We start from the raw sequence: 25619 nt of genomic DNA on the forward strand, positions 1-25619 counted from the left end.
AATCACATGTCAGTTCTAGTATAATATATTTGTCCAATGAATGTCCGTGTATCATCTGCATTTCTTCTTGGTGTAGTAATTTTAATGGCCAGTAGTGTAAATTCCACTGCCTTTGCAACAAATACTCACAACAATAACTAAGAAGCAGTAATAATGAGAACACTAATATTGTATTATTTTCACTACTACTAATAGCAAATATAATGATAGGAATACGATACAGATCGTTCAGCCTGCCTCACATCACTTGCTACCTTTTTAACTGACGCACTCTGAACGTAGCAGTGGTGTCACATAAGTATACAAGCCTGCTTCAAAGACGCTCAATAAAAATCAGCTGTTTACTAACCTTAGTATGTGAACGTCATGTTCCGTTGAGAAAAGCCAATAGAAAACGTCACCAGCGGTATCTCCAGACAGCAAGAACTCTGTATCGGGTGCTCAGGGAGAAGACAGGTTTGTCTGGTCACATCCCCGATGTGGGACAAGGCTTCCAGTTTTCGAACTTCTTTCGTTTGTGAGCTCGTACCGTATTGTTATTTCTGTTTTTAATTGGCGCGGGGAAGTCAGCAAGGAAACTAACGTGAGGCTTGCTAGTAGATTTGGAAACCTTTTAGAGAAACCATTCTATAAACCACCCCGAAAAAAAAAGGCAAGACTAGTAGACATCTCTTGTTTAGGTTATTTGCGGCCCATTGTGATAATGGAGACAGATGGGTATTGACATTCTGGATGGTCTCTTTCTCAATTTCATTGATATTGCTCTCTTGTCTAATTGAATATCGCCATTGTACATGTATTATCTGTAGTGAAACAGAAATGACGACAGGTTACAGATATTTTTTGATAAGAGCAATGAACTTAATACAAATTTGTGGTCGACATTGACACTACTTATTCCCTTTGCAGCTTTGTAGTTCGAGACATTTCGCACTGTTAGTGGAACGTCACGTTAGAGCGGAACAATTTAAGCTAGCCTAAGGTCGTCTATCACTTTTCTAAAGCATATACTTAGCTACGAACTTGCTGGAACACAGATTAGTATTCGACTGGTGGTTAATCTTCTTCGAATAGTCGGTTGTGGGCCAGATCTTCTAAGTACTTAGACAGCAGTAGAACAAGGCAGACAGGACGGAAGCCCTACTTGTGTAGTGATTTGACAAGTCCCTATCTCCATGCCGCCGGTAAAACGCTTGTGGTCAGTTAACGGTTGAAACTACTCGTTGCCGGAAATAGTGTGTCAATATTAAGCTTCATCATTTGTGCTGTAATTCCGTCGTATTCCGTAGTGGCTGATGCGACACCGACGATGGATTTTTTGACCGTGTTGTCGGTAACATACTTATGAAATAAATTTTCGCATCTACCATTATTTTCTCCCATTATATCAACCTTGTTGTTCAATGGTGCTAGTGAGTAAACTGAAGTACTGACTGCTCCGCAGGAGCAAGACGTTTAGCGTTAGCTTTTAATTTACTTGTCCATACAGTAAGCAGGCTTTCCCATTGAACAGATGGTTGGAATTTATTGTCAGTTAGTGTACGGCGTGTTTGAATTTTGCGCTCCTCTCAAATTGACTGATTCGGCTTGGCATTTGACGTTCAATTCCTGTGGAGTTCACACATCAGATGGTAAGGCTGCCTGGGCACTATCACACATCGTTGCATGTGCTGTATTGCTGATGGATGTACTTGAAACTACTCAGTTCTTCACTTGACAGTGACACTATAAAGTATACTGAACGTATCTATATGTGCTGTATTGTGCATTATGTTCCCATGTCGAGCACAAATTATTTACCTGAAACTATGTTTTAATGTTACATTTATGCCATGTCTTTTGTTACAGAATTCAGCGAAGTTTTAGAACGTTAGTCCATAAATAATTGAGTAATTGGTATTTCTACGAGTTCTCTTGATTTATGGAATACCATTGTAGTTTATAAATGGAACTTCACCTATAAATTTGCCTCGAGAAGTGTCCTGGGTAAATATTGCATTATTTAGGTAATTTCCTTATACACGAGAGGCACCGAGTGAGGTGGCGCAGTGGTTAGCACACTGGACTGGCATTCGGGAAGACGACTGCTCAAACCCGCGTCCGGCCATCCTGATTTAGGTTTTCCGTAATTCCCCAAAATCTCTTCGGGCAAATGCCGGGATGGTTCCTTTGAAAGAGAACGGCCGATTTCCTTCCCCATCCTTCCCTAATCCGATGGGACCGATGACCTCACTGTTTGGTGCCCTCCCCCAAACCAACCAACCACGAGAAGTGTTGAATTCTAATACGTGGTTCCGTCGAGATGGCCATGTCCGATCCCCTAATCCATCCTCGTTGAGGCAGTGCTTCGTCTGAAATTTATCCCTTCATGTTACAACGGAATAAGCACAAAAAGTACAGGACGAACTAGTGGAAGGTTGTAACAAAGGTATCCTTTGCGTCTTGGAAAGGACTGATAATTATTTTCTTCATTTTGTACAGCACATGTGGATGCAGGACACATGGAAAGAGATGGAGGAAACTATGTGGCAAAATTATCACACTATTCACAAATCTAATGCTAACTGTATTGTTTAAAAGTCTGACTGTTGATATAGTTAGCACAGACACTATGTCATGGAATAGAGCAAAGAAACAGCCAGTTTAGTATCAGGTGCTGTAAAACCACTGGTGTTGTGACCAGACGAAACTACTTTCGTCTGAGAATAACTGTGAGTTCCTTAATTGCTTTGGGAGAACGCTTCTCGAACTAGAACACATGAGATGTTATTTCACTGTATTACGTAAACGAATATAAGATTTACTTAACTTTCACACAGTACTTTGCCACAGGATTGCCTGACAACTAACAGCTGTCATTGACTATGAATTCATCTCTTGATGCATAGATTAACGATTTCTTCTGTTGAGGAACGTTTACAACAGTAGAAATTCACCTGAAGCTTTATCAACTTGTTGATCCTACATTATGATGTTGGCTGCCGTAGCTGAGATCAGGAACTGGCCAGAGTTCTTGCATGCTAGACACTATATTGACCACAGTGTGAGGGCGCTGCCGTGCTGAGAAGGGAGGCGTCCTCTTCAGGAGCGCTTCCCGTGCGTCGTTGCGGACTGCAGCGAGACCTCGCTAAAATATGTGACATCGACTGGCGTGGCAACGCGATCTCTGGACGATGTCAGAATTGGAAATTGGTATGCAGGAAAATACAGGGAGAAGACGGCTCGCAAGGCTTGGGGAAAGCGACAAAAAGTCGTAACAGACTTTTGTAAAAAGATGGAGGGATGTGCCGCGGAGAAACTCCTCTGAGGAGCTGGCGCCCGTGCGCCCTTGGTGCCGTGGGCAACGGACCGGCTGCCTTAGCATCTTAAGTGCTGTTACTCGCCAGGAAACAATATCAACGAACCACAGCAGCGCATTTGAGATGTGTGTGCCCCCTTTGCTATAAATAACAAAGAAAATGTTCAAGATATATAGGGGAAAAGGAAATGTCACCCACCAGATCATCTGCGTAGATTAACTACTTTTCTAAGCCGTAGGTGCTATAAAAATAATATTTAAATCTGAAGTAGCATTGAGGAGGGCACTGGCTTTTGATTGGCTGATTCGAACACTCGCTGTGTGAACCAGTCTGGAGAACCGACTGGGGTAGCGCAGTGGTCAGCACACTGGACTCGCATTCGGGAGGAAGACGGTTCAGACCAGTGTTAAACATTAATCTCCTCCTCCAGACTCTACTCGAAAAATGAGACTTGTTGCTGAGATCCATTCAGCAGCTGAAACGCCAATCGATAGGACTTAGTAGTGATGCACAACATTGGTGAGATGTATATCAGTTACCTTGCTCGACTGCTGTTGGGCATACCTCTCCGTAACGAGTTTCTGGCGTAACCATTCTAGCACAAGTAATTACCGTAGGATTTAAGCTGTTCTTCCAAAAAGCAAATAATTATTGTGTTGTTAATGCAGCGTGATTATCGAAATAAAATCAAGTCTTATCTTAATTCAGCTTCCTTTATTCCGGGCTGGGACCCGGTGGCGTTCCTGGAGTTTTATTAATTCCTGTTGGAGTTTTTGTATCTGTTGTAAGCAGAGGTTTGGGTTTATTCACTACACATCAGGACACAGAGGTCAAAATACGGGTTTGGAACAGTTGCGTTGGAGTATTTGGTCAGCTGAATTCCGTAGGATTCTGCATGCAGTAGCACAGCCCTGTAGCAGCATTTCACCCTCCCCACCTCTCCACCTCAAAATTCTACTGCCAACGTATATCCCATCGCACCTGCAACGTGGCTTACAGAGTTACATGATGTAGTAGATGATGTATTTGTATATGAGAGAAGGAAAACGACGAGAATGAGACACAGATTCGTCAACTTCTCGTTTTGAATACTATTATAATGGATAGCGAGCTTAATTCCGTCAGCAGACATTTATACATTGCCACTAGCCCAAATTCCTTAGAGACTGCTGGACAGCTTGGTATGAACGCACATAGTATCTGATTATAAGAAATTATAGGCTACAAAATGTCAATTGCCTTTTCTGGTCAAACATCAACAACTTCTTCTGTCTAAGCATTTAGAACTCGGAGCGTCGATCCGGGATACGCTGGTTCGATTCCTAGTAGTGGAAACGATTTTCACTGCCAGTATTTGGCCAACAGGGGAAGGAGAGGTGGCGGTGTAAAGTTTCTGATCCCCAGACTTTGCACTGATGTCCTAATTTGAATTCCAGACTCATCCGATGTATCTCATGAAGTGAGGGCATGTGACGCTCTTGATGGTGACACGTCCGTCGGATGGGAACGTTAGTTTGGCAACCACCTTGGTGCTATTCGCTATCCGCCGGTACTGGGTTACACCCTATCCCTTGTCACATCACCATCATCGGAACACATACACTCCACTCCAGATACACACACTTCCTTTCAGGAGTGCTAGTCTGCAAGGTTAGAAGGAAAGCTTCTGTAAAGTCTGGAAGGTAGGATACGAGGTACTGGCGGAATTAAAGCTGTGAGGACGGGGCGTGAGTCGTGCTTGGGTAGCTCAGTTGGTAGAGCACTTGCCCGCGAAAGGCAAAGGTCCTGATTTCGAGTCTCGGTCCGGCACACAGTTTTAATCTGCCAGGAAGTTTCACACACACACACACACACATATATATATATATATACATATATATATATATACTCTGTGTGTGTGTGTGTGTGTGCGTGCTCTCATATATATATATATATATATATATATGAGCGCGCGCGCGCACACACACATACACACACACACACACACACACACACACACACACACACACACTACATACATGTAGTTTTATAGTGGAGCACGCTGCAAATAAATAAACAAAAAAATAAACTGGGAGCGTTAACCACAGGGTTATTTATACATGTGGACAGGATCAGCTATGTATGCGGGTACCAAAAGTAGTCAGCTAGAAAGAGCATGTATGACATGGTTACAAAAACAACTTTGACAAGTATTGTATTTGAGCGACTATTTATTGAGGTGCGCTAATGTATAGTAGTGGGTATAAAAGTTTGTACATAATGGCTATGAGAATGCGTTGTGGTCAGATGAGCGTTTAGCCGTGATAAGCCTTGCCGTAGGCCAGCGCAGGGGCGGCAGCGTAGGCGGGAGCGGCGGCCACGACGGGGGCGGGGTGAGCGCCGCCCTCCCTGTGCACGACGGCGTTGAAGCCGTTGACGGGGTCGGCCGTGTAGTCGACGGTGCGGATGGAGCCGTCGGGTTCGGCGACGCTGTAGCTGCCCTGGACGACATCTCCGCTGCGGGTTTCGTGCTGCGCCTTGGAGTCACCGGTGAGAGCGTCCTGCACGTTGTAGGCGTAGCTGTACTGGGGGTTGGGGTCGTACTCAGCGGCCACGGCGGCGGGGGCGGCGTACGCCCTGGCGTAGGGGGCGGCGTAGGCGCGCGCGGCGTAGGCCGGGCCGGCGGGGGCGACCACGGCGGGGGCGCCGAGGTAGCCGGCGTGGGCCACGGCCACGAGGGCGGCGAGCACGATCAGCTGCGGACAGGGAAGACCAGCGTGAATCGCACTGCCAATTTCATCACCCTTAGAGGTAAAAAGAGGAATGCGCTCATCAACCCAAAGGTTAGTTTGAACACTGTACTACTTAACTGAGTACCGTTCTAGTGAATCTGGTATGTTGTTCTCTTCCTCCGATCTTTGAACTTATTTACCCAGTCAGTTGTAAGAGGATTAGCACACTATAGCTGTATTCGGAAGGACAACGGTTCAAACCCCGTCTGGCCGTCCTGATTTAGGTTCCTCGTGATTTCCCAAAATCGCTTCAGGCAAGTGCCAGGCTGGTTGCTTTGAAAGGGCACGTCAGATTTCCTTCCCCATACTTCCCTAATCCGAGCTTGTGCTCCAATGACCGCGTTGTCGACTGGACGTTTTAAACACTAATCTCCTACTCTTTCTCTTCTAGTTATAAGAGGACCTGCTGGTTAAGGTGGAGCGTGAATCACAGTGAATCTGCGCATTTTTCACGTTAACAAACATTAGTAGAGGTAAAATATGTGGTAAGTGAAACATGATTCTAAAACTGACCGAGGATCGAAACTGGCACCTTTGGATCTGCAGTCTAAGGCTACACCAGTACACTACCGAGCCACACGAACGTTAGGGCCTACAAACGAACTGTTATCTCACAGTGGCTAAGTCAGTTTCCTACTAATAATGGCAACTCCTATGAAGGGTACACTGACATAATACGTGGAAGACGAATTCTTCTTTATTTATTTTCTGTACAACAACCACACTATCTATGTGAACTTTGGCTTCGTCCCACGTACTGCCTCGACATACTGTGTAAGAGACTGACATCTGATGCATTAGTAAAGTTTACGCTCGCCACCCTCAACAGCTCGAGACGTCAACACCATAAACCAAGAGCTGCTATTCCGTCTTATATCGGCTGAACTAATCCATTTGCACGATAGGTGTCTCGTTCCCAGTACGCTCTGTCATAAGCTGAGAAACGTCTCTCCTACTTAAACTGTACAACCTGTTGAGCACGCAGCCATCCTCCCTAGCTTTGACTCGTCGTCTCCTCTCTCCGGACAGCCCGTAAATGAAGTTCGCGGATCTAGATCCAGCATGAAGACACTATACGCGATTAGATTTGTTGTTTAGAATTTTTTGCTTGTTTGTATTTTGCTGATTGTTCGGTTTTGTATAGAGCAACGTGGAGTGGTGACGTCGGGAACGACTGCTCCAAACCACCATTAGGACTTTACGTTTTGACATCTCTGAAAGCTGTCTTAAACGTCATCAGCAATTAAATTGAAGAAAATTTATAATAATGGCAATATATGATAGGCAGAGTGTTCAAAACAGTTGAATATTTTGAAGCAAGGGAAAAGTAGTTCAGTAAACACAACTCTAATCATCAAGAAGTGTTCAAATTTCAGATAACTTGCCTTTAGGGACTCAGGTTTACTGGACTTGTCTTTCTAGACGAATATTCGACACTGAAAATATTCGACACTTTTTTTGACGTCCCGTATATGTGACATGACATCTGAGTATTAACTCTTAACTACTTCCGAATAGATATTATGGTTGCAGTGTATAACACAGCAAACTACATACAGATATAAGCACTTCAATTAAACAGATGTATAGTTCGATGGGAGACCTCGTTTTGGCGAACGAGAGACAAGACGTTTGGCAACTTGTCACGCCGCTTACCGTATTGAACTCTGTCCTTTCCGTGTTCTGGTGTACTTCTGACACCTAAGTGTTGCCACATGTTGTAAACTAAGTCCGACGTTTCGGTCACAGTTAAGATACCTTTCACTAGGTTTGGAAACCACATTACAGCGCGATACAACAGGACAAGCCAGAAGCTGCTTACCGCAGAAGACCTCGAATTCGAAGATCTGCACTCATAGCTGAGGCTTTGCTGAACAGCTTAACGCGCAGCGCGCTAGCTAGCTAGGCAAAGAGGTTTGACAGATCTTGCCCGAGTCGGTTCGGAGGATTAATCATAGTTGATCAGGTAAACATGCCAGATTAAACGTAGTTTTCAGTCGATTTTTCAAGCTCGTTTAGGGAAATAGTAGGCTGTCCTCAAACTCTGCATCAGAAAATGTCATACAAAAACACACAAAAAAGTTTTCACGATTCAAAGACAAATTGCCATAAGCGACTTCCGTCACTTAGGCTGACTGATGGCAATAGCAACCGGGATAGCATTCGGCCACAAGGGTGAAAAAAAATAAAATAAACTTATAAAACAGCGGACCCTGAGCGATGGGATAATCGCTAGGAATGAGAGTTGATGGTTAAGAAAGAGCGTTTCAGGCTTAATCTTGAGGTCTATTCGTTCTTAATGGAATTGCAAGTGGTCTTGTTCGTCCTATAATTTGCGTATCTAGTTTGGTTCACCCTTTAGTTTCCAAAAAAACTGTCCGTTCGAACACTGCTAAGAATGCAAAAGTAAGCTTAAGATTTTATCGTTCCACTGACAAGGATGTCCTTTGATATCGATGGGCACAAATGGTCTAAAACATGGTTATCAAAACAACTTGGCTGTTTTATTTTTCAAAGGAATCGTTCGCGCAACTCCCAGTATAGGTAATTAACGGAAAATCTGAATGAGGATAGCCGGACGACGATCTGAACCCCGATCCTACAAAATGTGAGCACAGTGTGTTAACCTCAGCATCAACTCACTCCTCTATTGGAAACAAACGTATAGTTTCTTCACACAATGTACACTTCAGTACTTCGTGGCGTGTAACATACCACAACAGTCATTGCTAATAGTTTCACGATAAAAGAAAATAACATCATTGCTATATGCAGTAAGAGTTCCGTTCAGTGAAACACAGCGCCCAAGGGTATTTTACTTTTCCTTTTTTTTTTTTTTATTGTGAGACCATGATAACTTAACTGACGTTCTTGTATCCGTAGACTTAAACCCTGTATCTCTCTCTGCTCCCTTTCGTACATATATTGTGTGGGACGCGTATAAACATTACAAAAGTAATCAAAACTGTTATAATGGCAACTAGTGCCACTAACACAAGCATCACTGGGAGTTAATCACAAAATAGTCTGTATCAAATATACATGTACGTTGTCCCAAATCTTGAATTCTGCCTGATACTTTGATCTCGTAAATGGCGTACGTAAGTATTTTCACAAATCCACACGCTACAGAGAAAGCTCTCCAATTATAAGAGACCCTTCCAAAATATGCCGCACCAGAATTTTACGCTCACGCGCTGCCTACTCGTAGAGCAGCCCGCACGTAAAGTTCGCCAGGAGAAAAGATATGGTTGCCTCACCTTGCAGGCCATGCTGTTGAGTGGTTGTCGGTGGTGTCTGCCTGCGGTGCCGCCGGCCTGCTCTTATATAGGCGATCGCTTGGCCCGTCCAACTGGATGTGAAACGCCGCCGCTTCCATTCTCCAGACAAAGCGCGCCCCACCCTGCGCCTTCGGTGAGCACGTGCTGGTAATAAGGGCAGTGGTCAGCGGACGCCATTAGCCTAAAGGGCATCTGCGAATTTACACGGCGTTACCCGGAATCAAACGAGCGCGTTCCAACAGGTATTACTTCAGGCCGTTTGCGTGGCGGACAGAGCTTGCTTTGTTAAACGTGAGCTTTCTCCTCGCCGAAAAGATGCAGCGAGTAATATCGTTGACAATCAGGGCGGCGGGATCGAAATGTTAATTCCCAACCTGGAACCAGCTGCCTAGTATCCACTGCTCACACATGTTCAGTCCGCAGTAGCAAAAGCCGCATTGCGAAAGTAGAAATACTTCTTAGTTGAGAAGAAGGATTGTAAATCTCGCGCAGAGTGTAACTGAATAATTTGTTTCCAGAGCACGAAGCCAGGATGTCTAAGAGTGTAGCCTAGAAATTCCACCTCTAAAATTCCCTTGTGGTGGCATCTTGCGTTAAAAGGTATTGCAGTTTATGGCAGCAGAGATTTCCGGCGAGGACAAGAGGCACGTTTAAAGTTGCACGTTTCAAAAATAAAATTTTGCGCACGACTAGCCTAGCAGGTAAACAAGAAAGACAAGTGCGTATTAAAAAAGAGTGTAAAGTAATTTCCGTTTACAATTTGTATCGAAGGAAGGAATAAAGCAGTGAAAGAAAATTTGAGGAGACGAATATAAGTGCACAGAAAATAAAGCGAAGGCACGAGTGACAATAAAAATTAATTAGATGATCTGTTAAAGAAAAAGCCGCAAATAAAGAGTGAAACAATTCTGTCAACTGACAATAAGACGAGACAGGAAGATCAAAGCAATGAAGAGATTACAGCCAAACAGATGATGTCAGAAACTGGTTACGTCAACAAGATAAGTAGTCTATACTTAGTAATTCACTGGTACAGAATTTTAGAAGTTTCTGAAACGCTGTATAGAAGTGACAGTAGCAATGGAGGGAACTGGATGTTTGTGCTGTTCTCATCATTCCATCATCATCCATGAAAGTGACTAGACTGGACTGTGTATAGATTGGGAATGTGTACAGGCACTGATGACTGCGCAGTTGTGCGCCCTACAAGTAAAACATAATCATCATCGTCAGTAGCAATGGAAAAACTGAAAACTAGGATCATTTGAAATTTTGTTCTCTAGAAATCTGTTACAAATTAATTTTAAATATGAAGTACGATATGAATAAATTAGAAAGAACATAATAATAACACAGTCTACGGAAAACACTGATTAGACACAATGCGACGTTGATAGCGCATCTACTTCGGCATTTAGGTATAATTCCCTTTTGCTCTGGATCAAACACTACTTACAGAAACTGTAGGAGAAGACAAAGATCAAAATTTGTACGTCAAAATTAATAGTTTCATTGGTTGTGGAAGGTTGTCATAGAGGTTGAAATCAGGCTAGGAACAGGTAGATTTACGATGCCGTAGGGCAGCCCAACATACTTGTTTTATTTATCATGGTCTGAGCTATTAAAATGATTTGAGTGCCTGAAATGGTAATGTGAGTAAATAACACTGACTATGAACTAATAAAATTAATCCTGTAGTTGCTGCCACTAATAGTAATAATAATAATAATAATAATAATAATAATAATGACAATAATAACTTACAAAAATCATCAAGAGTAAAGAGCCATCCGGAGTGTAACTTAAGCGACTTAGGGAACCAAGGAATATGAGCCTGAATGCCCGGGCACTTCTCTCCCGCAAGAAACCCACTGTCTTATTTAGCACTGCACGACCCGGCGAGCCATCTAGTACATAGAAAAGTTTTTTACCTTACGTATTTTTGTTCTTTGCATGAATTTTGTTTTGCGATTGATTTGTTACTCCCCCAATATGCTTCTCCTTCCCCCTTTCCTCCCTTGTTATTCTCTCTTCCCTTTCGCTACCGGCTCCAAAATGAACCACATGAAACATTACTGCACTGTTGGGTATAAATTTTAAATTATTGTATTTAGTGTTATATATAGTTCTTTGTTCCTATTTGACCTACCCGGTTAGCCGAGCGCGCTGACGCGCTGCTTCGTGGACTCGGGCAGGCGCGCCGGCCCCGGATCGAATCCGCCCGGCGGATTAACAACGAGGGCTGGTGTGCCGGCCAGCCTGGATGTGGTTTTTAGGCGGTTTTCCACATCCCCCTAGGTGAATACCGGGCTGGTCCTCGCGTCCTGCCTCAGTTACACGGCTCGCAGACATCTGAACACTTTCGCACTATTCCATAGATTACACTAGTCGCAGACAGTTGGGGTACGCTGATTCCTTCCTGGGGGGTACGGGGTGGTGGCAGGAAGGACATTCGGCCACCCCTTCAACTAACATTGCCACATCCGATTAACCATGCCGACCCTGCGTAAACGCGGGAAAAACGGCACAAACAGAAGAAAGAAGGAAAAGATAGTTCTTTGTTCCTATTTCTGTACTGATTTCCAGTATTATTTTCTTACTAAGTTGCTGATTTATTTCTGTGGGCGCTAGTATCACCACTATGTCCATACTGTCACGTTATCTGGTGGCATATTTTTTAGCTAGGTTGTATAATGGCGACCCTTCATTAGTTGAGAACTGATGGTGAAGACCCATACATATGACGATATACTGTGTGAGGGGCAGTTCTATTTGGTATGATTATTTTATTTTTAAACATATTTGTAATACCTTCGATAACTTAACACTTTTGTAATTTATTCTTGTGCTTATAGCTTTGTATTCGTTTAGCGGACGTTCTGAATATGTTCCGCGCCCGAAATGCGTCAGTTTGAGCACCAAGTGACCAGTTTATATCAAGCGAGCCATTTAACATTGATGTAAGAAGTGCTCTCAATTTTACAACGTTGTCGCATACCTGCTGGGCGACTTCATGTCTTAACTAAAGTGTATTCTACTTTCCACATTTTTCTTAAAACGGAGGTCAGGGAACATACAAATATGAGCAGTATGAGATTTTCACTCTGCAGCGGAGTGTGCGCAGATATGAAACTTCCTGGCAGATTAAAACTGTGTGCCGGACCGAGACTCGAACTCGGGACCTTTGCCTTTCACGGGCAAGTGCTCTACCATCTGAGCTACCCAAGCACGACTCACGCCCCGTCCTCACAGCTTCAATTCTGCCAGTACCTCGTTTCCTACCTTCCATACTTTGTAGAAGCTCCCTGCGAACCTTGCAGAACTAGCACTCCTGAAAGAAAGGATATTGCGGAGACATGGCTTAGCCACATTTCCAGAATGAGATTTTCACTCTGCAGTGCTAGTTCTGCAAGGTTCGCAGGAGAGCTTCTGTAAAGTTTGGAAGGTAGGAGACGAGGTACTGGCGGAATTAAAGCTGTGAGGATGGGGCGTGAGTCGTGCTTGGGTAGCTCAGATGGTAGAGCACTTGCTCGCGAAAGTCAAAGGTCCCGAGTTCGAGTCTCGGTCCGGCACACAGTTTTAATCTGCCAGGAAGTTTCAAATATGAGCAGTGTTCAAGCAAGCATCACTCTCTTTCGTTTCTCGACGCAGATTTCCATGCGCACGAAGTGAATCCAAGGTTGTTCCCTGCGGCACTTGCCGCTTGTGCCGGCGATCTCTCGGCGTCTGCAGCAGCGCGGCTGCGCCGTGTCAGTGACCCAGGTAGTGCTGACATAACGCGCCGGCCGCCACGTCACGCCGTGAGGTCACCGCGGCCGGCTTACAGCAGTCGACTGGCTGGCAGCTGGAGGACGCCGAAGAAAGCGGCGGGGATCCCTCAGCAACTCTCCATTTCACCGCGCCAACGCGTCTGCGTCCGGCGGCCCAAACTGGGTCAATGCCGAGGCTTTCACTGACTGCTCCACGCGCGTCGTCGACGTATGTCCGTACATAGAAACGTCAGATGGTTAAAAACTCCCTTCGAGAACAGGCAGCTGCGATGAGATCGGAGATTATTTCGTTTGCCTTCTATTATTTTCTCCGCGCGCGAGTTACGTAGGCAAGAACTTCAGTGTCTATTGTCTCGACAGACAGATCTTTTACTGCCACTCTGGTCAACAGCGAACCTGTTTTCTCTACGAATGCATTGCTGGCGATTACAGTTACAACACCACGAAGGCGGCATGCAACTAACATCGAATTATCTGGCGCCAGTAAACGCCTAGCATACCAGCGCAAACGCTCATAATACAACGTAGGAGTAAGACCAACTACATTCCGTATACAGGGTGTGTGACTATTACAAATACAAGCAAAAGGAATGAGTAGAGCACAACCGAGCGTGCAAATAATTCTAATTTCCCAATAATCCGGATCCAACGGTTTCCTCAATATGATGTATTGCGCCTGAATACATGGACACTTTATAACAGAGTCCCGGAGGAGTCAAACGGCAGACATACTTTGAAGGACAAGCACAATACAACAAGTGTTCCAAACGGTCACAGTTCATGTGAACGCAGTCTTCATCACGTCTGTTCATCGTTGCCCGTACACGTTCAAAAATCCCAACTCTGTTCCGAATGCATCCACAACACGTTCCCGGAATTCGACACTGTCAAGAGGGATGGACTACACCAAAGCTTTTAAATGGGGTGAGTCGAAGGAAGATGATAATCGTGGCATGGTACCTATTTGCTCATGTTACTTCATTGTGTCAAGAGAGCAGCACTTAGTGGTCCATTGCTTCCTTGAGTCCAAGTCTGAGCGGAAAGCGATAGGCACAGTTGCGATATTTTTCATCTTTTGGACCAAAAAATGCGGTGCGTACGAAAACTTACACTGGATAACAATCAAAAATCTATTTAAAAACTATATTAGTGATTTCTATACATTTTTGTCAGTTCTAACAGCGTGTTTGTCATGTACTCTGCGTCGAAGTATGTGTATCACAATCTACTTCCTGTTCGCTGCCATAGTGGAACACATATTAAACAGGCAGCTCGTACCCGATACCTGGGATAGAGCCCATATTTTCTTTAGGATAAGATGGAAACTCGTAATAACATTTTAACATTTATTTATTTGCAGACCGTGCCTAGAAATTACGTAATAATGACAAATAGATGCAAGTGGATTGGAGAATGCCTCCAGTTAGCAAAGGATCACATAAAAGTGTTGGCATGAACTATTTTCGAGTTTTATGGGAGTATGGGATTCCATATGGGATATGTATAATGACTGTGCTGTAAAACAATACATGTCAACCATAGAACGGTCAGTAATTGCAATAGAAAAAAACTGTTACCGGATATAATATTTTCCCATACACATCGCATCGGTTTTCAGTTTGAAGAAACCTGACCAAACGTGTTATTGATCTCGTTTTGGAAATCTCAAAATTTCCCATTTTAATGTATAGCATTCAACTGGGTCAAGTTTGGGGACCTATAACGCCATAGTAGTGCCGAGCCACCACCAACTTACTTGTTGTCGAAGATTCGCTCTACGTATTCCCGAACAGTCTCATGAATGTGTGCTGGTGCACCATCGTGCGTGTACCATGTACTGTATATATCTTTTCACCGTAAAGAACACCACGCAAAATGAAGCCATAGACATTAGCAGTATTGTAACACTGGCATGACTGCACCTGTGTGTAAGTCACATTGGGGAAGCTACTGGTTTCTGGACCTATGTTTATTAGGATTACATGCTTTTTTCATTGTCCTATACTCGCCCCTTCCGTTTGTACCTGTAACGGCCAAATACCTATACAAGGAAATATTGCACAGCCAGTTTCTCATTCAGAGATCAGATCTGAATATTGGTTAGATCTCAGAAGACCGTGTAAGGCTCCGTTAAAGAACGGGAAGTGCCTACCAGCAAGTGTTAGAGATGGGCAGCTGCAGGCTGATGGCACATCGGGGCTGCAGTGTAAACCGCTCTCATGTTCAGAAAAAAAAGCAGAACACCTGGACGATTAGAGATAGGACGTTCATATTCACAGGATATGTATATTAGTATGTACTGCAGAAATGATAAGCATTTGAACCATGTCGGGCCACGGGTTGAAGGTCAACATCGATATCGCGGCGCAACACCACCTACTGGTAAAATGTGCCAGCAGCTCTCGTCACTTTAAACCGAAGGTAATGGATTAGTGCGACTTGAGCAGATGTGCACGGTGCCTCGTAGACGTATGCGCGGACCTTAACATCAAATCAGTGAGTTTTGAGGAGGGCTGATTATTGCCATGGGAGAATGTGATGCTTCCATCAGGAAATGGCTGTTCGTGTGGCAGTACAACCGGTGTGTGCAGAATGGTTCATGGAAGGCCGCAGAACACGACGAGATGGGTCAGGTCGCACCACAGAAACCATCCCTCGAGAAGATCAGCACCTCATTCGAAAGGCATTGCAGGACAGATCTGCGTCCTCCTCTGCTCTGGCGCAACAATGTAACACATCGTACACTATCAGGGGTGACAGTCCGTTGCCTTTTATTATGGCATGGGTTGCATGCGCGTCGTCTACTTCTCCGTCTACCTTTGACGAATGTGCGGAAACATCCTAGATGACAATGGTGTATGGAAACGTCACTGGGAAAGGAATGGCATCAGAAAGTGTTTTCCGACGAATCCAGGTTCTGTTTGTTTGAAAATGATGGCCACATTTTGGTTTATCGCAGACAGGTGGAGCGGCATCACACTGACTGTATTCGCACAATACATACAGTACCAGCTCATGGCCTTATGATGTGGGGTGCTATTGAGTACTGCCACAAATCACAGTTGGTGCGTGTCCAGGACACTGTGATCAGTGTGGCGTATGTGAATTACATCCTGCAACTCGTAGCCTCACACTTCCTGCACAAAATCCCAGACGCCCTTTCTCGGCTTGGCAATGCACGACCACATGTTGCTGCACGAACATGTGCCTTCTTGGTGTGACAGGATGTCAGCCTTTTGCTCTGGCCCGCCAGGTTGCTAGAATTGTCGCCAATCGAAAATGTGTGGTACATGCTGAAACGACTGTCGCAGCACTGTGACCCTATGGCAACCACGATAGATGAACTTTGGAACCAGGTGCATGGAGAAAGTTATCAGGGCTCGTGGTGGACCCTGTTACTACTAGGCAACAGCATACGTGCTGAACCGAGATGACTGAAATGCTAATCATTTCTGCCAAACATACCATTGTAAGCGTCCTGTGAATATGAACGTCCTTTCTCTAATCGTTCAAGGTGTTCTGTTTTTTTTTTTCCCCGTTGGTCGGTATCCTGAAATTGTCAAGCAAACATGGATGGAGTCGATGGATTTCGGAAGGCCACACTCAGTGCTATGCAGGACTCAACAGCCTGACACTTCTAGCGCCCAGGAAGATATTGGTCGTTCGGCGATGCAGGATCGTATAGCCACGTGACGTACCTTGCGTCAGGAAATGGGCTTTTTTGCAAGAAGATATCCACGCGGACAGTGCGTCGACGTCTGGAGCACCACGAACGGTCAACGTGGGGACCGTTGTTGTGACTTCCATTGGCGTGGCAGCAGAGAGGGAGCTTCGACAATGGTGCTCCCAGGGACTACAGTGGGTACCACAGATGCGGCACTGCGTCGCCTTTTCAGACGAGACTCTGTTCTGCGTACAGCATCTCTATGTACGTTTCCATTTGTATGGAGGCTCCGAAAAGAACAAACGTTGCGAGACTGTATTCGTCTTCGTCGTACAGGCCCAGCACCGGGCGTGATGATGTGGTGTACCACTGGATAAGCCGGTAAATTTGACAGCCGCTGTTACATTTCTGACCTGTAAAGGTTGCTAGCTGCGCCTAACTTCGAGGTCTCTGAGACGCTATCGTTCAACAAGACAACGCAAGACCGCATGTTGTCCCTGCTGTCTTGCTCTACCCCAATACAGACTGTGTTCTATGGTTGCCCTAGCTAACACATTCTCCTCATCTGTCACCCACTGAACACATCTGGTCATGAGTTTCCGAGGGACTGGAGTACTACCACCCTCTAGCCACGACGGCTGATGATCTCTCACAGAGAGTTGAAGTAGCATGGAATGGCGAACCCATATCTCTCATTCAAACTCATTTCAACTCGATGCCCCGCGGCACTGGCGCCATTCTTTCTGTCAGATATGACATCTCCGTGTAGCAAGTTTCGCACCCCGTATGGCCACAAATCACCTGCACATTATACAGCATTCTTTCTCTCAGGATGGTTACAGGCTCGACTTCTTTACAAAGTTAAGAGTCTCATTTGAGCGTTGTTGGGGTAAAAGGCATCTTGTTGAGGGTTCAGGTTAATGGGGATTAGTGAAAGGAATAACTAATATTTTTCTTCGTGACTTGTCTACGACATGTGTCGCTGTCTCAAGCACGAACGTGCCACGTAGAAATCGAAATTGATAGGCGAGTGATTATTGCCAGTCCTCAACCAACAACCAATGAGTCCTGCGGTAGTAAATTTTCCGTCCTTGAAACTATTTCTGGCTGTGATGACCTCCTCATCGACGGGACATTACACAACAGTTTTCTCCCTTTCTTCGTATTCGTCAGGACTTCGATTCATATCCCCGTCCGGCTAACAACATTTAGGTTTCGCGTGGTCGTCTTCAATCGCAGAAGGTAGAGGTCGGGACAGTTAATGTGTAAAGGACTCACCTTATGTCCTTCCCTATCGTTGCTCGTTCTGAGCCTGTGCTCCGTCTTTAGTGACCACTTTTTCGACGGGGCGTCAAGTCCCAAACTTCCTTTCTTCCAAACACTGCAGAATCTCTCTTCCATACAGCTGTGGTACTATCACTTTGCTGAGAATGTATGTAAAGATTAAATTGGCTATTCCGCAGCTTCAGCGCATATTTCGCTTAGATGGCTAGTTTGGTTATTCCGCAGCTTCGACTTATATTACGCTTAGAGAACGAGATTTTTTTTAACAACGTTCAAACTATGAATAAGTCAAATCTTCGTTAAGTCCTCTCCTTCAGAGATGCTGGACTCACAGTACCTTTTGAGAGTTTCTGCAGCACTCATGACATTCGCGCCAGTTTTTCCTAATTCGCCCTTCTCACTACGAGTTACACTACTCTTTAAAGTTCACATGGTACACCACCTTTCACCAGGACCACTCCAAAGCTACTAAACGTCTCCCAGGACCTCTCTCTCCCCTGAGCGCAACACGAGGCTCCTCATTCACCATTACGCTTCTCCTCATTAACAACCCTCTCTAACAGTCCTCTACACAGCTGACGAAATCGAGATTTAGTTTCTCTAAAAGGTCGTTCTACTTCTCGAAACGCAGCTTGGCTCGTAATTACACTCTAGCATAAAAAAGAAACGCCCTGCATGGGATGGAAATCGATAGATGTGATATACATATACAGCAAACAAATGCTTACAGTTTCTACATCTACATCTACATGGATACTCTGCAAATCACATTTAAGTGCTTGGCAGAGGCTTCATCGAACCACCTTCACAATTCATTATTCCAATCTCGCGCAGAAAGAATGAACACCTATATCTTTCAGTACGAGCTCTGATTTCCCTTATTTTATCTTGGTAATCCTTCCTCCCTATGTAGGTCGGTGTCAACAAAATATTTTCGCATTCGGAGGATAAAGTTGGTCATTGGAATTTTGTGAGAAGATTCCGTCGCAACGAAAAACGCCTTTCTTTTAATAATGTCCAGCCCAAATTCGTTTCCATTTCTGTGAACTCTCTCCCATATTTCGCGATAATACAAAACATGCTGCCTTTCTTTGAACTTTTTCGATGTACTCCGTCAGTCGTATCTGGTAAGAATCCCACACCTCACAGCAGTAATCTAAAAGCGGACAAACAAGCGTAGTGTAGGCAGTCTCCTTAGTAGGTCTGTTACATTTTCTAAGTGTCCTGCCAATAAAACGCAGTCTGTGGTTAGCCTTTCCCACAACATTTTCTACGTGTTCCTTCCAATTTAAATTGTTCGTAATTGTAATACCTAGGTATGTAGTTGAATTTACGGCTTTTAGATTAGACTGATTTGTCGTGTAACCGAAGTTTAACGAGTTCCTTTTAGTAATCATGTGGATGACCTCACACTTTACGTTATTTGGGGTCAACTGCCACTTTCCGCACCATTCAGATATCTTTTCTAAATCGTTTTGCAGTTTGTTTCAGAAAAATTGGATGATTCATTCAAGAAAAAGAGCTTCACAAATTGAACAGTTCAATAACTTCTTTGTCCACCTCTGGCCCCTATGCAAACATTTATTCGGCTTGCCATTGATTGACAGAGTTGTAGGATGTCCTCCTGAAGGCTTTAGTGTCGATGGATACAGTGGCATCTTACATCGCCAAATTCCCTAGACGGCTGCAGAGCCCTGAGCATACTGCTCCACAAGTTCTTAACAGGAAGATAACCATCGACGTTGCTGGCTAAAGTACGGATTGGGAAGCGCAAAGACAAGCAGCAGAAACTCTTTCCGTGTGCTGAAATGTAACCAGAGGATGGTTTACAATGAGGGGTAACAAAACGGGGTGTAGAATATACGACCTACTGCTGTGCTGTCGCAGTGCAGCGGATGAAAACCAGAGGGGTCCTGCTATGAAAAGAAATGCACCCCAAACCATCACTTCCGGTTGCCAGGCAGTATAAAGGGCTGCAATCAGGTTGGTTCCCATCACAGTCCAGGGAACCTCCAGACACGTCTTTGGCCTGGAATCTCGTTGACTCGAGTAGAATTGACTTCTGTCATGAGACACACTTCGAACTGAGCTCCGATAACTAGAGAATACGTGTATAGAGACACCCACCAAACAGAGGTGGCACACCAATCAGACTGTGGCCCGCCGTAAGGCCCAACAACCAGTAATGATGCTCTGGGGGGTCATTTCTTTTCATACCAGGACCTCTGTGGTTGTCATCTACGGCATCCTTAAAGCACAGCGGTATGTCGACGATATTCTACATACCGAGTCCGCCTCCGTAGCCCAGTGGTAGCGTTACCGCCTACCACGCAAGGGGGTCCGGGTTCGATTCCCGGCAGGGGACTGGGTGTTGTGTCTCCTTCATCATCATTTCATCATCATTGACATGCAAGTCGCCGAAGGGGCGTCAACTAAAAGGACTTGCAATACGGCGGCCGAACCCCGAAGGGGATATCCCGGCCAATAAATGCCATACGATCATTTCATTTCTACATACCGATTTGTTACCCTTCATGGCAAGCCATCCTGTGCTCACATTTCAGCAAGATAACGCCCGCGCACACAAGCGAGGGCTTTCTACTGCTTGTCTTCGTACTTTCGCCAGCATGGTCACCGGATCTTTCCCCCAACAGAGAACGTTTCGAGCGTTATCGGCAGGGCTCTCCAACCATGTCGGGATTTTGACGATGTGACGCAATTGTACAGATTTGGTACGATATCCCTAAAGAGGACATCCAACAATTCAATTTTTTTCAAAATTGTAATCATTTGTTTGTTCGTACATGTACATCACATCTACGGATTTCCGTCCAGATCGGATAGCGTCGTGAGTCGCTTTCTTTTCTTTTTCAGTGTTTTCTTTTTTCTTTTTTTAGTGTATATTGCTTAAGAGACAGTCTATAGACTTCAACTGAACTACAAACAGCTTGTGACATATTGTGATCTCTAATATATATCTTATCAAAAGAATGTACGAACATATATACTGATGTTGCGGAAAACCATGGCTATTCCAGTAAACAGGAAACGCTAAAGAAAACGAGAGTAGATGTCGTACCACGTTTTATACGGCGTGATTCAAACAAGAAGTAATGTCTTACTCAGCGTACCTAAGTTCGCACAAGTGACGAATACCTAAAGTTCTCCTCGTGCCACCTATCAGCTGGACAAGGTCCTACCAAGAGTTTCAGCCTTCGTCAGAAGACATCAAAGCACTTACTTTTCTACTGCAGGAAACACCACACTGTATACGGATCATCGATCACCACAACGTCCTGAAACTATACAGAGTGAATCTGAACTACACATTCAAAATTTCCTAATTTTTTCAGACATTTATTCTGAGTATTTTGGTGTAAGAGTCCTGTGGTCTCCGGTGGTTCGTTACTGAGTAACTGCACTTCATTAGATTCCTTACTTCGTTTTATATTTGTGTCTGCGTTTCACTGAATGTAAGCTTGAGGGCGAAGTTTTACTACAGCAAGAACCGTGGGAGAATAGAACAAGTTTCGCACCAAACTAGACGCAGTGCATACAGCAGGCATTGCCTCTCTTGTGCCGATATTTAGTGCAACACACGTACAAAGATAAGTGGGGCTAAAAAATGAAACAAATTGTAATTACTCTATAACAAGTCAGACCACGGGTCGCTCATACTGAAACACTTATGTGACACCGTTGAACGACTTCAAAAATATTGTCCAAGTCAGTTTACCTTGTATATAGTTCCAGTTAGAGCTTGTGCAGTTTTTTTTTTTTTTTTAATCTCACTACATCAAAGTAATAAAGTACATTTGCTCTGCACAAGCACTTGAACGAGCCATCACAAGGCAAACAGGATTCACCGATTAATAGACACCGTGGAAAACGGAAATTAGAATGAGCAAACATGTATTTGGTGTGATATTTCCCTTCCACAACGTAGGTGTTTCACCGCTAACACCACCTCTTTAGTGTTGTATATACGGAATGAATTGTTGACTACTTAGAAATTTCTCCTTCGAGCAATGCTTTTTCAAGGTTTAGTTATCGTAGCATTTTTTTTTAGTGTCTGTGTATCCTATTTAGAAATGTTTATCGCCTTTTCTGCCTAAAAGACAGAAACACAAAGTGAGCAGAAGGGGCTTAATGTTTCCCGAGAGTCTTGAATCGACTGCAAGCTAATAGCGTTACGCACTCGCCAACCAAATAAAAATGGAATGGACGAGGTCAGTGAACATGGACCATAACTTCAAGGGAAATGGTATTGGGAGAAGTAGCAACAGATTCCGCACTACTCTTGGTTTCTCAACTCGATGCTCATGAGAGAAGAAACTGCTACTATCAACAGACTAAAAGAATAGGTCAAATGAATATTAATACAACAGGATATTCGCTAAAACTAATACCATCTCTAAGCTGATATTTCTGCCCCACTACTAATAGAATTTAATAAATAGAATCATGCAAAACAATTACACTGTACAATGTAGAGGCTGGTTGCACATGTCCTTGAAAGAACAAGTGACAAGGGGCCGTTTGAGATGGCATGGCTGTGTCAAAGAAATGGACGAGGGGAAAAATAGCAAACCGATGGCTACGCACAGATGTGATTGGTAGAAGTCCGGTAGGAAGACCACGGAAAAGAGGGCTGAACCAAGTGAAGGATGAAGTAGGAAAAAGATAAGTCAGCCGGGATACAGCCCTGAGAGAAGAATGGTACATCGACAGACACAAGGGGAGAACGCACGTAAACCACACCAGGACAAGTGGAGAGGAAAAACTATGATGATGAATATTTGAAATATTAAGGATTATTTTTCTGTTAGACTAGCTCTTAGCTGCATTGGCAAGTCCGTTTCCAAATTCACTTGCCATTTAATCCGTCTTTGTAAAGATTAAAATTTGAGAAGATTTTCTTATGTTTCTAGTCTGAACTGTTCACTGCGTCTACCATGGAGAAATAACTTAACAAACGTGTAGTCATGATATGGATTACATAAACTCAATAGATATCGCAAAATATTAAACATTAAAAATATTTAAGCTAGCTGTTGGTGTGACGCTCTGGCTTCCTCTATAGCCATTATAAGAAGAGAAAATAAACGGAGTGGTCTGAAGATTAATTGGTTAGAAAATTCGCTGCAGCTACTGCTAAGAGGTAGAGTCTTGATGCGGCTAAGACATCATGTTGGTTGACGGTACGTAGTTTCACATCTCCGTTGGTGATCAGTGAATGCAGGTATCTGGCACACTCAGAGGTACGGGATGCTGTAACCACATATGTGACAGTTTACAGTAAAAGTTAGTCATACTTTCTCTTTATGGATAATGATGCCCATGTATGTCAAGCTGTTCTGATGGGTGAGTTCGTCGTAATTGAAGGTATCTACCACATGAACTGGTCAGAGAGATCAACGGATCTGAATCCTACGGAATATGTCTGGGATGCTATTGAGGAGACGACCTGCAACCCGTCAGTTGACAATAAGGGCTTTTATAGGCTTCCAATTAGCCATGGTTCAGGAATGTGTTCAGCTACCAGTAGGGATATCCAGTTACATCACAGAAAGCTTCATGTCGTTTCCTTACACGTGTAGAAGCAAGATGTAGCCATATCTCTGATTATCTGTTTCGTTTTTATGGAAAATAGTTCCCTGTGTCGTTTCTTTATCAGTAAATGGTAATCCCTGGAGGGAAGGCGATATTCTTTTCGCCAAACACTACTGAGAATATTTAGAGAACCGGTATTTGTAGTTGATTGCCGAACGATTCTACTATGGTCGACGTACATTGCGCACAGGGACTGTGAAGACAAGATAAGAGAAATTAGGGTTCGCACGAAGGCTTATAGATCTTAGGCACTGTATAACATTAAAACACTTGATAATGGCACTTTAAAGCCGAAATCCTGATCGTGTAAATGTAACACAGCAAATAAAAGACAGTCTAACGGCGGTACTGACTTTAAAGGTTTATAGATAGTCGTCTTTCCCTCGCTCTATTTGCGAGTGGAACAGGAAATGAAATGTCTAGTAGTGGCACAAGGTACCTTCCGCCATGCACCATATGGTGGCTTGTGGATTATGTACGTGGGTGTAAAAGTAGAAAGACATGCCTCTGATTATCGAACAATTCTTACATTTGTGTTTCACCGTTAAAATACTTGAGGATTTGTGTCAGTGGTTGCTTAAAATCTGGAAGCGAAGGGCAAAGCCAAAACACTAGTATAAAATTTATTCGTAATTATGAAGTTTAAGAAGTGTGGGCTGAAATTATAGATGATTGTCTGGTATGTTAATGTTGTATCACCACTTCAAATTGGTAGTGTCTACTTGGATTTTATTTAGAACGTTCTACCAAATTTACTACAGGCCGTAAAAGTGCAAATAGGGGGAAGCGTGTGGTTTCTACGCAATGGAGCTCCAGAATGTTGGATTTCGAGACTGGATCATCCATTTTGAGCCAATTTAAGACACTGGTTAAGCAGAAAATATTCCTAAATCAAAGACGTTTCATCAAGGCGTCATGCTAACAGAGATATCATTTTAAACCATCTGAACGTGTATGAGAGGGGTTGGTAGTCCACTACCCAACGAGTGCATGCGTGTGTAGAAATAACTTTGGCATATTTTGTATATTTTTCACGAGATTATTATGAGTAAATTATGTATATATTCTTTAATTAATACCACAAAAAGAAGGATTTTTTTAATTATAAACTGTTCAAAAAATGCTTAAAAATACTTGCGAACGTGTGTGAATTTGGATTCAAGGGAAATAGGCAATGAAAGAATAAGACTTATTTAAGCAAAAAAATTACCCAGGTATGAGTAGGACTCGCGCACTGAGGGTTCCGTACAAACTTCTATATGTGTACAGACAGTTCACCCATTCCGGCAACCGAGAATCTCAAGCATTGGTCCCAGAGATTCCAAGATTTTCGACAATATTTTAACTTCAATAATATAAATGTGATATAAAATCATGCAGAAGGCAGGCGACCATATTTGTAATAATCATTACTTCCCCATTCAGGCTGAAAGGGTCGCAATGGTTAAAGTCAAACATCAGCAAGGAATGACTTTACCGCTCGTATGAGGAGTTTCGGGATTTATTCATGATCAGATATCCTGGAGCGATTACTACACGTAGATATGGCGTTTCAAGCTGCATGAGAAACAAACATTCGCTGGCTAGTCTGCGAATATTTGTTTCACATACAATTTGCAACGGCATTGTGTCATATACAGCTTGAAATGATATATCCGTTAGTCTACGAATATTTGCTCATATACAACTTGAAACACCATACAGGTATGTACGTGCGTTAATCGCTCCTGGATATGTGATGATGGATACATTGAGAAACGCGTCTTATGAGCGATAAAATCATTCCTTGCCTGATGTTTGTCTTTTACCATTGCGATCCAGTCGGTCAGAATGGTGAACTACTGATCGTTATACCGTTATACAATAATTTCGAGTTGACATCGGGTAACAAATTACAAAGGATTTTTTTTTCGTGTGATGTAGTTAAAGATTAATAA

At 43.7% G+C, this 25619-nt stretch overlaps 1 protein-coding gene across 1 annotated transcript; it reads right to left on the bottom strand.

The window, feature by feature from the left end:
* Positions 1 to 5526: 5526 nt before the first annotated feature.
* On the bottom strand, positions 5527 to 9342 carry LOC124775398 (cuticle protein 21-like). Its single transcript, XM_047250231.1, has 2 exons — positions 9331 to 9342; positions 5527 to 6034 (listed from the first exon to the last, which is right to left on the bottom strand). Exons 1-2 carry the CDS (start codon positions 9340 to 9342, stop codon positions 5594 to 5596), a joined length of 453 nt encoding a protein of 150 aa, XP_047106187.1. The 3' UTR covers positions 5527 to 5593.
* Between the last annotated feature and the right edge of the window lie 16277 nt (positions 9343 to 25619).

The sequence above is a fragment of the Schistocerca piceifrons genome, chromosome 2, assembly GCF_021461385.2.
Source record: "Schistocerca piceifrons isolate TAMUIC-IGC-003096 chromosome 2, iqSchPice1.1, whole genome shotgun sequence".
NCBI classification, from domain to species: Eukaryota; Metazoa; Arthropoda; class Insecta; order Orthoptera; family Acrididae; genus Schistocerca; species Schistocerca piceifrons.